The following is a 13,736-nucleotide window of genomic DNA, read 5'->3' as shown; positions in this document are numbered from 1 at the left end:
GATGTGTTGCATATTGTGGATGAACCCTTGGTCCTCGACACAAGGGTACAAATGTTTAAGGAAAAGAAACAGATTATTAACTTTCCCACATCTCATGAATTAAATGATTTCTTTGGAAAAGCTTGGGAGACTCCGGATAAGAGACCGCAGATCCCCAAAAGAATTTATATGGCATACCCTTTCCCTAAGCAGGACAGGGAGATTTGGGAATCACCCCCCACTGTGGACAAGGCCCTGACGCGCTTGTCCAAGAAAGTGGCGCTACCGTCTCCTGACACAGCGGCCCTTAAGGACCCTGCAGATCGCAGGCAAGAAACTACCTTAAAGTGTATTTATTCTCATACGGGTGCTGTGCTAAGACCGACAATTGCGTCGGCATGGGTGTGTAGCGCAATTGCAGCTTGGACAGATGAGCTGACAGATCAATTTGATAATATGGATAAGGATACTATATTCCTAACTCTAGCCCATATTAAAGACGCAGTCTTATTTATGAGGGATGCTCAAAGGGACATTGGATTGCTAGCTTCTAGGGCCAATGCCATGTCTGTCTCAGCGAGAAGATCCTTATGGACTCGCCAATGGACGGGTGATGCGGATTCCAAGAAACATATGGAAGTACTACCCTATAAGGGGGATGTATTTTTGGGGATGGGCTGACGGACCTGGTTTCCACAGCTACAGCAGGTAAATCTAATTTTTTACCATATATTCCCCAACAGCAAAAGAAAGTAACACCCTATCAGATGCAGTCCTTTCGGTCGCACAAGTCCAAAAGAGGTCGGGGATCCTCTTTCCTCGCCAGAGGTAAGGGCAGAGGCAAGAGAGCACCTGCTGTTGCAGGTGCCCAGGAACAAAAGTCCTCCCCGGCTGCTCCAAAACCCACAGCATGACGCTGGGGCTCCCCTGAGGGAGTCCGCACTGGTGGGGGCACGTCTTCGACTTTTCAGTCAGGCCTGGGTCAGTTCGGACCTGAATCCCTCGGTGTTGGAAATAGATTCCCAGGGTTACAAATTGGAATTCGAGGAGGTGCCCAAATCGGCCCTACCAGCTTCCACATCGGAAAGGGATGTAGTGTTAGCTGCAATTCAAACGCTGTGTATACAGCAAGTGATAATCAAGGTTCCCCTGCACCAGCAGGGAAGAGGTTACTACTCAACCCTATTTGTGGTCCCGAAACCGGACGGTTCGGTCAGACCTATTTTGAATCTGAAATCCCTAAACCTGTACATAAAAAGATTCAAATTCAAAATGGAATCCCTCAGAGCGATAATAGCCAACATGGAGGAGGTGGAGTGTATGGTGTCTCTGGACATAAAGGATGCGTACCTTCATGTCTCCATATATGCCCCCCATCAGGAATACCTGAGATTCGCTGTACAGGATTGTCATTACCAATTTCAGACGTTGCCGTTTGGACTCTCCACGGCCCCGAGAATTTTCACCAAGATAATGGCGGAATTTTCACCAAGATAATGGCGGAAATGATGGTGCTCCTGCGCAAGCATGGAGTCACAATTATCCCATACTTGGACGATCTCCTGATAAAAGCGAGATCAAGGGAGAAATTGCAATGTGGCGCTCTCTCTGAGAGTGCTCCAGCAACACGGTTGGATTCTAAATCTACCGAAGTCACAGTTGATTCCGACAACTCGACTACCGTTCCTAGGTATGATACTGGATACGGAACAAATGAAGGTCTTCCTCCCAATAGAGAAAGCCCAAGACATCCAGAACATGGTCAGAGACCTGCTAAAACCGAAAAGGGTGTCAGTTCACCAATGCACTCGAGTTCTGGGGAAAATGGTGGCGGCCTACGAGGCCATTCCCTTCGGAAGGTTTCATGCAAGGACTTTTCAATGGGACCTTCTGGACAAGTGGTCCGGGTCCCATCTGCACTTACATCGGAAAATAACTCTGTCCCCAGGGACCAGAGTGTCCCTCCTGTGGTGGTTGCAAAGTGCTCACCTCCTGGAGGGTCGCAGGTTCGGAATTCAGGATTGGATCCTGGTTACCACGGACGCGAGCCTCCGAGGATGGGGAGCGGTCACACAGGGAAAAAATTTTCAGGGTCTTTGGTCAGACCAGGAGTCCTGTCTACACATCAATGTGTTGAAACTCAGGGTCATTTACAACGGCCTTCGACAAGCGGAGAGTTTTCTTCGAAACTTACCGGTTCTGATTCAATCAGACAATGTCACAGCAGTGGCTCATGTGAACCATCAAGGCGGGACAAGAAGCAGAGTCGCGATGGCGGAAGCCACAAGGATCCTTCGCTGGGCGGAAAATCATGTTAGCGCTCTGTCGGCTGTCTTCATTCCGGGAGTGGACAACTGGGAAGCAGACACGATCTCCATCCAGGAGAGTGGGGACTTCATCAAGAAGTCTTTGCAGACATAACACGTCTTTGGGGAACTCCTCAAATAGACATGATGGCGTCACGCCTCAACAAAAAACTTCGGAGGTATTGCGCCAGGTCTCGGGACCCTCAGGCAGTAGCAGTAGACACTCTGGTAACACTGTGGGTGTTCAAATCGGTCTACGTGTTTCCTCCTCTTCCTCTCATCACAAAAGTGTTGAGGATCATAAGACGAAGAAGAGTACAGACGATACTCGTTGTCCCAGACTGGCCTCGAAGGGCCTGGTACTCGGATCTACAAGAGATGCTCACAGGAGATCCCTGGCCTCTTCCTCTGAGGGAAGACCTGTTGCAGCAGGGGCCCTGTGTATTTCAAGACTTACCGCGGTTACGTTTGACGGCATGGCGGTTGAACGCCGAATCCTAGCGAAAAAGGGGATTCCTGAAGAGGTCATCCCTACTTTAATAAAAGCTAGGAAGGAGGTGACGGTAAAACATTATCACCGTATCTGGCAAAAGTATGTGTCTTGGTGTGAGACCAAGAATGCACCTACGGAAGATTTTCATCTGGGTCGTCTTCTCCACTTCCTACAGACAGGAGTGGAGATGGGCCTGAAATTAGGCTCTGTTAAGGTACAGATTTCGGCCCTCTCGATTTTCTTTCAGAAGGAATTGGCTTCTCTTCCAGAAGTCCAGACATTTGTAAAGGGAGTGCTGCACATCCAGCCCCCTTTTGTGCCTCCAGTGGCACCATGGGACCTGAACGTGGTGTTGCAGTTGCTAAAATCACACTGGTTTGAACCGCTTAACAAGGTTGAGTTGAAATTTCTTACCTGGAAGGTGGTCATGTTGTTGGCCTTAGCATCAGCAAGGCGAGTGTCAGAATTGGCTGCTTTGTCACACAAGTGCCCCTACTTGATTTTTCATGTGGATCGAACTGAATTGAGGACACGTCCGCAATTTTTGCCTAAAGTGGTTTCTTTGTTCCATATGAATCAACCTATTGTGGTGCCTGTGGCTACAAGTGACCTGGAGGATTCCAGATCCCTGGACGTAGTCAGTACCTTAAAAATGTATGTAGCCAGGACGGCTAGAATTAGGAAAACAGAGGCTCTGTTTGTCCTATATGCAGCCAATAAGATTGGCGCTCCTGTTTCGAAGCAGACTATTGCTCGCTGGATCTGTTATACGATTCAGCAGGCTCACTCTACGGCTGGATTGCCGGTACCAAATTCGGTTAAGACCCATTCCACTAGGAAGGTGGGCTCTTCTTGGGCTGCTGCCCGAGGCGTCTCGGCATTACAACTTTGCCGAGCGGCGACTTGGTCGGGGTCAAACACTTTTGCTAAATTCTACAAGTTTGATACCCTGGCTGATGAGGACCTAGCGTTTGCTCAGTCGGTGCTGCAGAGTCATACGCACTCTCCCGCCCGATTGGATGCTTTGGTATAGACCCCATGGTCCTTTTGGAGTCCCCAGCATCCTCTAGGACGTAAGAGAAAATAGGATTTTAGTACCTACCGGTAAATCCTTTTCTCCTAGTTCGTAGAGGATGCTGGGCGCCCGTCCCAGTGCGTACTGTGTCTGCAGTTATTGATTTTGATTGCGCTTTGTGGTGATTCTTCTCTGTCAGGCTATTGCTGACGTTGTTCAGGCCTTGGCATGTGGTTTCTTGTTATTGGTTGGGTTGACACACCGGTTGTGTTACATATTCTCTCAGCATATGGCTGTATGTTTTTCATACCGTGGGCTGGTATTCTGTTGAAGGCCATGTCTCGCGGTATATTTGTGGTGTGAGCTGGTATAACACTCACTGTGTTTAAATTATAAATTCTTTCCTCGAAATGTCCGTCTCTCCTGGGCACAGTTTTCTAACTGAGGTCTGGGGGAGGGGCATAGAGGGAGGAGCCAGTTCACACCCAGTTTAAGTCTTTATAGTGTGCCCAAGCTCCTGCGGATCCGTCTATACCCCATGGTCTTTTTGGAGTCCCCAGCATCCTCTACGGACTAGGAGAAAAGGATTTACCGGTAGGTACTAAAATCCTATTATATGATATATGGTTTCTCTCTTACCTTCCAGGGATGAGTGACTTGGGGAGTCCGGAAACGCACGGCATAACCGCTGTACCCTAAAGCTGTACATAACAGAGATTACATCATGTATCATGTCGCCCAATGTCAGCATTAGTCACAGTAAGAACGGGAGAATTTGGGATTCAGATCATTATAAAAAGTACGAGATGCTCTGCACTATATATCAAAATGCACTGGTCAATGTTCTGCAGAGGTCAGTGATGTAATAATCTGCAGAATACATCACTATAGGGGTAATACAGATCTGATTGCTGCTGGCACGCGATCAGATCTGAACTGCGCATGCGTCTGAGCAATGGACGGCTGCTACGGGGGTCGGCACCCTGTGACGGGATGTTGCGAAGGATCTAGTCACACAGGTGTTCGCAAGGAGATTGACAGGAAGAGGCCGTTTGTGTGTGGCAACTAACCGTTCTCCGGGAGTGTTCGGAAAAACGCAGGCGGGCTCAGGTGTTTTGGGGGAGGGTGCCTGACGTCAGCTCCGGCCCTGATCAGGAGGATTCAGTCGCAACGGATGACTTAGTCCTGGGCTGAGCAGAGACTTGTGCAGCTCTGCTAACGTAGCGATCACACACCTGCACAAGGTTTTTCCCTCTCCCTGCAGGCGGCGACTATCTGATCGCAGGGCAGCAAAAAACGCAGCCCAGCGAGCAGATCTGATTTACCCCCTATGCTCCTAATTCCCTAGGGGATAGATGGGACAGAGCAATGTTCTGCAGGTCAGTATTGTAATGATCTGCAGAGTATATAAATTTGTACCTGTCGGGGTATAGATGGGACAGAGTAATGTTCTGCAGGTCACTAGAGAGGTCAGTAATGTAATAATCTGCAGAATATATGACTATGTCCCTTTTAGGGGGTAGATGGGACAGAGCAATGTTCTGCAGGTCAGTAATGTAATCATCTGCAGAGTATATCACTATGTACCTGTCTGGGGATAGATGGGACAGAGCAATGTTCTGCAGGTCACTAGAGAGTCCAGTAATGTAATAATCTGCAGAGTATATCACTATGTACCTGTCGGGGGGTATATGGGACAGAGCAATGTTCTGCAGGTCACTAGAGAGGTCAGTAATGTAATAATCTGCAGAATATATCACTACATACCTGTCGGGATAGATGGGACAGAGCAATGCTCTGCAGATCAGTACTGAAATGTAAAATTCGGCAGAGTATCTCACTGTACCTGTCGGGGGTAGATGGGACTGAGCAATGTTCTGCAGATCACTATAGAGGTCAGTAATGTAATAATCTGCAGAGCATATCACGATGTACCTGTCGGGGGGTAGATGGGGCAGAGCAATGCTCTGCATGTCACTAACGTAATAATCTGCAGACTATATCACTATGTACCTGTCGGAAGGTAGATGGGGCAGAGCAATGCTCTGCAGGTCAGTAATGTTATCATCTGCAGAGTATATCACTATGTACCTGTTGCGGGTAGATGGGGCGGAGCAATGCTCTGCATGTCACTAACGTAATAATCTGCAGACTATATCACTATGTACCTGTCGGAAGGTAGATGCTCTGCAGGTCAGTAATGTAATCATCTGCAGAGTATATCACTATGTACCTGTTGCGGGTAAATGGGGCGGAGCAATGCTCTGCAGCTGACCTGTGATATACAGACGATGACGCCCGCGCTGTCTCCCCGCTGAGGGATGAATGAGCAGCCACGGCGTCTGGTTCTCACCATAGCTCTGTAGATCCTGCAGCCGGCACTCTCCATAAGGAACATATCTATGCCAGTCATTGGCAGGATGGGTGCGGCTCAGCCTTTCCTCCTGGGCTATGCCAGGGGGCTGTGGTGCCACCTTCTCTATCCTGTACCGCTGTGTGATCTGTCTCCCGGTGTCTGTGGCCTCCTGAGGACAGAGAGGACCATAGTTATAATGAAGGATGTGGAGAATACAGAGCCGTAACTAGCTTTTTTGGTGCCCTGTGCCAGAGAGAGAGAGAATTGGCGCCCCCAAATAGGGACATAAGGCGCATGCCTCATGGGGAGGGTTCATGACAACATTGATCCCAGAGAAAGCCCATGCTATGATGCCCCTTCCCACATTTAATTAAGCTTCAAAAAGCTAGAATTATCTAGCTTTCTAAGTTTCTATGCTAGGGAAGATAGCTCAATGAATACAGTGTCTGACTGCAGTGCCACAGGCAGTGGGTTTGAATCCCGGGTATATCAGCATCTTGAAATGTAATAAAGGACAGTGTGACCGAATAACAAATAAATATCAAGTTGACTTCATGAATGTTGTATAGGTATTAGCAACAGAAGGGGTGGGGGTAGGAGATAGGGGAGGTCAGGAGATGCTGGCCTTCAAAAAGGGGGGTTGCTGCAAGTGAAAGTAATTAAAACAGATAATTGACAAGTGCCGCCAACAGCTCCCCCTATCCTGCAGCGCTGTGTGCGGTGCCCCCTCCGCACACACCTAGTTACGTCCCTGGGAGAATATATGGCAGGATATGGCATGTGATGGACTCACAAGTGATGGCAGATGATGTTGCGGGAGGTCACAGTTGGTGGCTCTGGGGTCACTGAAGATTTCTGCAGAGGTCAGAGATAGAAAGTCCCATTAGCCTGTGGTCTGTGGTTGCTGGAGCAGAGGAGGCAGTCACTCACCTTGCCTGCAGGGGGTGCTGGTCCTCGAGTGACTGTCGCTCAGCTTGTGCCCCACGGTGTCCATTTCCATTCTACGTAAGGATGGCAGGCGAGGGTGGTACAGCGTGTGTTTCACCCCGGCCAGCTTGTACACCGGTGACCTGCAGCAGCCATCTGAGCGGCACAGCATCCTGCGGAGGTATAAAGGGCCTGGTTCTGAGCGAGGAGCAATGCTACACACCTGGCCAACCCATGCTGCACTGTAAGGGGGGTACATTTATTATCTGTGCATGCAGAGGGAGCACCAGGTGCCTCTGCATGTAGCCCACACATGTCCCCCGAGCTGGCCGTATCCATGGGTCAGCAGTGACAGGGTGACACTAGCAATAATGAGTGGGCCATGCAGGTAAGTCCTGACATGTTCCAACACATTAACATAAAATTACAGAACAAGAGATCAGGATCCTGGTGTACATGGTGAGGCGGGGGCTGGCTGCGCAGGCAGGGGGAGGGGCTAGTGCAGAGAAGGGACTTGAGATAGGTAGCTGGGTCACAGGTATAAGGTAGGTGGGACAGCAGGGACCTGAGGTAGGTAGCTGGGTCACAGGTATAAGGGGGAGACATGGGAGAAGAACCTGAGGTAGGTGGCTGGGTCACAGATGAAAGGTAGGTGGGAGAGCAGGGACCAGAGGTAGGTAGCTGGGTCATGGGTATAAGGGGAGAGACATGGGACAGCAAGGACCTGAGGTAGGTAGCTGGGTCACAGGTATAAGGGGGAGACACGGGAGAGGAAGAACCTGAGGTAGGTGGATGGGTCACAGATAAGAGGTAGGTGGGAGAGCAGGGACCTGAGGTTGGTAGCTGGGTCACAGGTATAAGGGAGAAGACATAGGAGAGGAAGGACCTGAGGTAGGTAGCTGGGTCACAGGTATAAGGGAGAAGACATAGGAGAGGAAGGACCTGAGGTAGGTAGCTGGGTCACAGGTATAAGGTGGGTGGGAGAGCAGGGACCTGAGGTGGGTAGCTGGTCACAGGTATTAGAGGGAGACATGGGAGAGGAAGAATTTGAGTTAGTAGCTGGGTCACAGGTATTAGGGGGGAGACATGGGAGAGCAGGAACCTGAGGTAGGTAGCTGGGTCACAGATAAGAGGTAGGTGGGAGAGCAGGGACCTGAGGTTGGTAGCTGGGTCACAGGTATAAGGGAGAAGACATAGGAGAGGAAGGACCTGAGGTAGGTAGCTGGGTCACAGGTATAAGGGAGAAGACATAGGAGAGGAAGGACCTGAGGTAGGTAGCTGGGTCACAGGTATAAGGTGGGTGGGAGAGCAGGGACCTGAGGTGGGTAGCTGGTCACAGGTATTAGAGGGAGACATGGGAGAGGAAGAATTTGAGTTAGTAGCTGGGTCACAGGTATTAGGGGGGAGACATGGGAGAGCAGGAACCTGAGGTAGGTAGCTGGGTCACAGATAAGAGGTAGGTGGGAGAGCAGGGACCTGAGGTTGGTAGCTGGGTCACAGGTATAAGGGAGAAGACATAGGAGAGGAAGGACCTGAGATAGGTAGCTGGGTCACAGGTATAAGGGAGAAGACATGGGAGAGCACGAACCTGAGGTAGGTAGCTGGGTCACAGGTATAAGGGAGAAGACATGGGAGAGCAGGAACCTGAGGTAGGTAGCTGGGTCACAGGTATAAGGTGGGTGGGAGAGCAGGGACCTGTGGTGGGTAGCTGGGCACAGGTATTAGAGGGAGACATGGGAGAGGAAGAATTTGAGTTAGTAGCTGGGTCACAGGTATTAGGGGGGAGACATGGGAGAGCAGGGACCTGAGGTAGGTAGCTGGGTCACAGGTATTAGGGGGAGACATGGAAGAGCAGGGACCTGAGGTAGGTAGCCAGTGGTCCATGTAGGTGCCCAGAGGTCATTGGTCTCCGTCACCAGTGACTGGGTGACACTAGCAGAAATGAGTGGGTCATGCAGGTAAGTGGAAGAGCAGGGACCTGAGGTAGGTAGCTAAAGGAATAATGTGGCCAATGAGTATACAGGTTGAGTATCCCTTATCCAAAATGCTCGGGACCAGAAGTATTTTGGATATGGGATTTTTCCGTGTTTTGGAATAATTGCATACCATAATGAGATATCATGGTGATGGGACCCAAGTCTAAGCACAGAATGCATTTATGTTTCATATACACACAGCCTGAAGGTCATTTTAGCCAACATGCTTAATAACTTTGTGCAAAGTTTGTGTACATACACACAAATCATTTATGTTTCATAATTCATATACACCTTATATACACAACCTGAAGGTCATTTAATACAATATTTTGAATAATGTTGTGTATTAAACAAAGTTTGTGTACATTGAGCCATCAGAAAACAAAGGTTTCACTATCTCACTCTCACTCAAAAAAATCCGTATTTCGGAATATTCTGTATTTCGGAATATTTGGATATGGGATACTCAACCTGTATACTGTGCCCAGAGGTCAGTGGTTCCCATATGTGTCCAGAGGTCAATGATCCCTTTATGCGGCCAGAAGTCAGTGGTTCCTGTAGGTGCCCAGAAGTTAGTGGTCCCTGTAGGTGGCCAGAGGTCAGTGGTCCATGTAGGTGGCCAGAGGTCAGTGGTCCTGTATGTGGCCAGAGTTAAGTGGTCCTGTATGTAGCCAGAGGTCAGTGGTCCCTGTATCTGCCAATAGGTCAGTGGTCCCTGTATGTGGCCAGAGGTCAGTGGTCCCTGTATGTCACCAGAGGTCAGTGGTCCCTGCATGTCGCCAGAGGTCAGTGGTCCCTGTATGTGGACAGAGGTCAGTGGTCCATGTATGCGGACAGAGGTCAGTGGTCCCTGTATGCGGACAGAGGTCCCTGTATGCGGCCAGAGGTCAGTGGTCCCTGTATGCGGCCAGAGGTCAGTGGTCCCTGTATGCGGCCAGAGGTCAGTGGTCCCTGTATGCGGCCAGAGGTCAGTGGTCCCAGTATGCGGCCAGAGGTCAGTGGTCCCAGTATGCGGCCAGAGGTCAGTGGTCCCAGTATGCGGCCAGAGGTCAGTGGTCCCAGTATGCGACCAGAGGTCAGTGGTCCCTGTATGCAGACAGAGGTCAGTGGTCCCTGTATGCAGACAGAGGTCAGTGGTCCCTGTAGGTGCCCAGAGGTCAGTGGTCCCTGTAGGTGCCCAGAGGTTATGCTCCCTGTAGGTGCCCAGAGGTCAGTGCTCCCTGTAGGTGCCCAGAGGTCAGTGCTCCCTGTAGGTGCCCAGAGGTCAGTGCTCCCTGTAGGTGCCCAGAGGTTAGTGCTCCCTGTAGGTGCCCAGAGGTCAGTGCTCCCTGTAGGTGCCCAGAGGTCAGTGGTCCCTATATGTGCCCAGAGGTCAGTGGTCCCTATATGTACCCAGAGGTCAGTGGTCCCTATATGTGCCCAGAGGTCAGTGGTCCTGTGTGTGCCCAGAGGTCAGTGGTCCTGTGTGTGCCCAGAGGTCAGTGCTCTCTGTTTGTGGCCAGAGGTCAGTTGTGCCTGTATGTGTCCAGGGGTCAGTGCTCCCTGTTTGTGGGCAGAGGTCAGTGCTCCCTGTATGTGCAAAGAGGTCAGAGGTCCCTGTATGTGCCAAGAGGTCAGTGGTCCCTGTATGCGACCAGAGGTCAGTGGTCCCTGTATGTGACCAGAGGTCAGTGGTCCCTGTATGTGACCAGAGGTCAGTGCTCCCTGTATGTGACCAGAGGTCAGTGGTCCCTGTATGTGGCCAGAGGTCAGTGGTCCCTGTATGTGGCCAGAGGTCAGTGGTCCCTGTATGTGGCCAGAGGTCAGTGGTCCCTGTATGTGGCCAGAGGTCAGTGGTCCCTGTATGTGGCCAGAGGTCAGTGGTCCCTGTATGTGGCCAGAGGTCAGTGCTCCCTGTATGTGGCCAGAGGTCAGTGGTCCCTGAATGTGGCCAGAGGTCAGTGGTCCCTTTATGTGGGCAGAAGTCAGTGCTCCCTGTATGAGGTCAGTGGTCCCTGTATGTGGTCTGTGGTCTCTGTATGTGGCCAGAGGTCAGTGGTCCCTGTGTGTGGCCAGAGGTCAGTGGCCAAACTATATCTCTGCAGGTATGTAGCGTGTCAGTATTATGCATGTGTCTGTACCTCTGCAGGTATGTAGCGTGTCAGTATTATGCATGTGTCTGTATCTCTGCAGGTATGTAGCGTGTCAGTATTATGCATGTATCTGTACCTCTGCAGGTATGTAGCATGTCAGTATTATGCATGTGTCTGTACCTCTGCAGGTATGTAGCGTGTCAGTATTATGCATGTGTCTGTACCTCTGCAGGTATGTAGCGTGTCAGTATTATGCATGTGTCTGTACCTCTGCAGGTATGTAGTGTGTCAGTATTATGCATGTGTCTGTACCTCTGCAGGTATGTAGCATGTCAGTATTATGCATGTGTCTGTACCTCTGCAGGTATGTAGCGTGTCAGTATTATGCATGTGTCTGTATCTCTGCAGGTATGTAGCATGTCAGTATTATGCATGTGTCTGTACCTCTGCAGGTATGTAGCATGTCAGTATTATGCATGTGTCTGTACCTCTGCAGGTATGTAGCGTGTCAGTATTATGCATGTGTCTGTACCTCTGCAGGTATGTAGCGTGTCAGTATAATGCATGTGTCTGTACCTCTGCAGGTATGTAGCATGTCAGTATTATGCATGTGTCTGTACCTCTGCAGGTATGTAGCGTGTCAGTATTATGCATGTGCCTGTACCTCTGCAGGTATGTAGCGTGTCAGTATTATGCATGTGTCTGTACCTCTGCAGGTATGTAGTATGTCAGTATTATGCATGTCATGTGTCTGTACCTCTGCAGGTATGTAGCATGTCAGTATTATGCATGTGTCTGTACCTCTGCAGGTATGTAGCATGTCAGTATTATGCAGGTGTCTGTAGCTCTGCAGGTATGTAGCATGTCAGTATTATGCATGTATCTGTACCTCTGCAGGTATGTAGCATGTCAGTATTATGCATGTCATGTGTCTGTACCTCTGCAGGTATGTAGTATGTCAGTATTATGCATGTCATGTGTCTGTACCTCTGCAGGTATGTAGCATGTCAGTATTATGCATGTGTCTGTACCTCTGCAGGTATGTAGCATGTCAGTATTATGCAGGTGTCTGTAGCTCTGCAGGTATGTAGCATGTCAGTATTATGCATGTATCTGTACCTCTGCAGGTATGTAGCATGTCAGTATTATGCATGTGTCTGTACCTCTGCAGGTATGTAGCATGTCAGTATTATGCAGGTGTCTGTAGCTCTGCAGGTATGTAGCATGTCAGTATTATGCATGTGTCTGTACCTCTGCAGGTATGTAGCATGTCAGAATTATGCATGTCATGTGTCTGTACCTCTGCAGGTATGTAGCATGTCAGTATTATGCAGGTGTCTGTAGCTCTGCAGGTATGTAGCGTGTCAGTATTATGCATGTGTCTGTAGCATGTCAGTATTATGCATGTGTCTGTAGCTCTGCAGGTATGTAGCATGTCAGTATTATGCATGTCATGTGTCTGTACCTCTGCAGGTATGTAGCGTGTCCGTATTATGCATGTGTCTATTCCTCTGCAGGTATATAGGAAGCAGTATATAGATGTTGGGTAATCTCACCTGCTGTAGGAGTCTGTGCATGTGGCCACTGGGCTCTGTGTTTGTGGTGTCTCCTGGCAGCTGTTGCTGGGGATACAGACTCAGTGTTCCTACTATCCAGCGCATGCACCAGATACATGCCTGCCTCTCAATACTGCTGTCACTGCACTTACCTGCTGTACCTACCTCCCCATACTGCTGTCCCTGCACTTACCTGCTGCACCTACCTCCCCATACTGCTGTCCCTGCACTTACCTGCTGCACCTACCTCCCCATACTGCTGTCCCTGCACTTACCTGCTGCACCTGCCTCCCCATACTGCTGTCCCTGCACTTACCTGCTGCACCTACCTCCCCATACTGCTGTCCCTGCACTTACCTGCTGCACCTGCCTCCCCATACTGCTGTCCCTGTACTTACCTGCTGTACCTGCCTCCTCATACTGCTGTCCCTGCACTTACCTGCTGCACCTACCTCCCCATACTGCTGTCCCTGCACTTACCTGCTGCACCTACCTCCCCATACTGCTGTCCCTGCACTTACCTGCTGCACCTGCCTCTCAATACTGCTGTCCCTGCACTTACCTGCTGCACCTACCTCCCCATACTGCTGTCCCTGCCCTTACCTGCTGTCCCTGCACTTACCTGCTGCACCTGCCTCCCCATACTGCTGTCCCTGTACTTACCTGCTGCACCTGCCTCTCCATACTGCTGTCCCTGCACTTACCTGCTGCACCTACCTCCCCATACTGCTGTCCCTGCACTTACCTGCTGCACCTGCCTCCCCATACTGCTGTCCCTGCACTTACCTGCTGCACCTGCCTCCATATACTGCTGTCCCTGCACTTACCTGCTGCACCTGCCTCCCCATACTGCTGTCCCTGTACTTACCTGCTGCACCTGCCTCTCAATACTGCTGTCCCTGCACTTACCTGCTGCACCTACCTCCCCATACTGCTGTCCCTGCACTTACCTGCTGCACCTACCTCCCCATACTGCTGTCCATGCACTTACCTGCTGCACCTGCCTCCCCATACTGCTGTCCCTGTACTTACCTGCTGCACCTGCCTCTCAAT

The 13,736-nt window shown here is 50.3% G+C and overlaps 1 protein-coding gene across 3 annotated transcripts in view; it reads right to left on the bottom strand.

The window, feature by feature from the left end:
• The window catches only part of SPMIP8 (sperm microtubule inner protein 8), a 44,290-nt gene extending 31,526 nt beyond the window's left edge, over positions 1-12,764 (bottom strand). Inside the window, exons 1-5 of one of the 3 annotated variants that reach the window (XM_063945824.1) lie at positions 12,684-12,764; positions 7,080-7,249; positions 6,943-7,004; positions 6,147-6,318; positions 4,433-4,494 (exon numbers count right to left, since the gene is read on the bottom strand). In XM_063945824.1, coding sequence (XP_063801894.1) covers positions 4,433-4,494; positions 6,147-6,318; positions 6,943-7,004; positions 7,080-7,248 — 465 coding nt within the window. In that variant the 5' untranslated portion in view covers position 7,249; positions 12,684-12,764. Of the gene's footprint in view, positions 1-4,432; positions 4,495-6,146; positions 6,319-6,942; positions 7,005-7,079; positions 7,250-9,526; positions 9,668-12,683 lie in introns of those variants that run through there. The other 2 variants (XM_063945822.1, XM_063945823.1) reach the window with 2 other exon arrangements.
• Between the last annotated feature and the right edge of the window lie 972 nt (positions 12,765-13,736).

This window comes from Pseudophryne corroboree, chromosome 11 (assembly GCF_028390025.1).
Source record: "Pseudophryne corroboree isolate aPseCor3 chromosome 11, aPseCor3.hap2, whole genome shotgun sequence".
In the NCBI taxonomy this organism is placed as follows: domain Eukaryota; kingdom Metazoa; phylum Chordata; class Amphibia; order Anura; family Myobatrachidae; genus Pseudophryne; species Pseudophryne corroboree.
The sequence above is the reverse complement of the archived record's forward strand: the minus strand, read 5'-3'. Positions and strand labels throughout refer to the sequence as shown.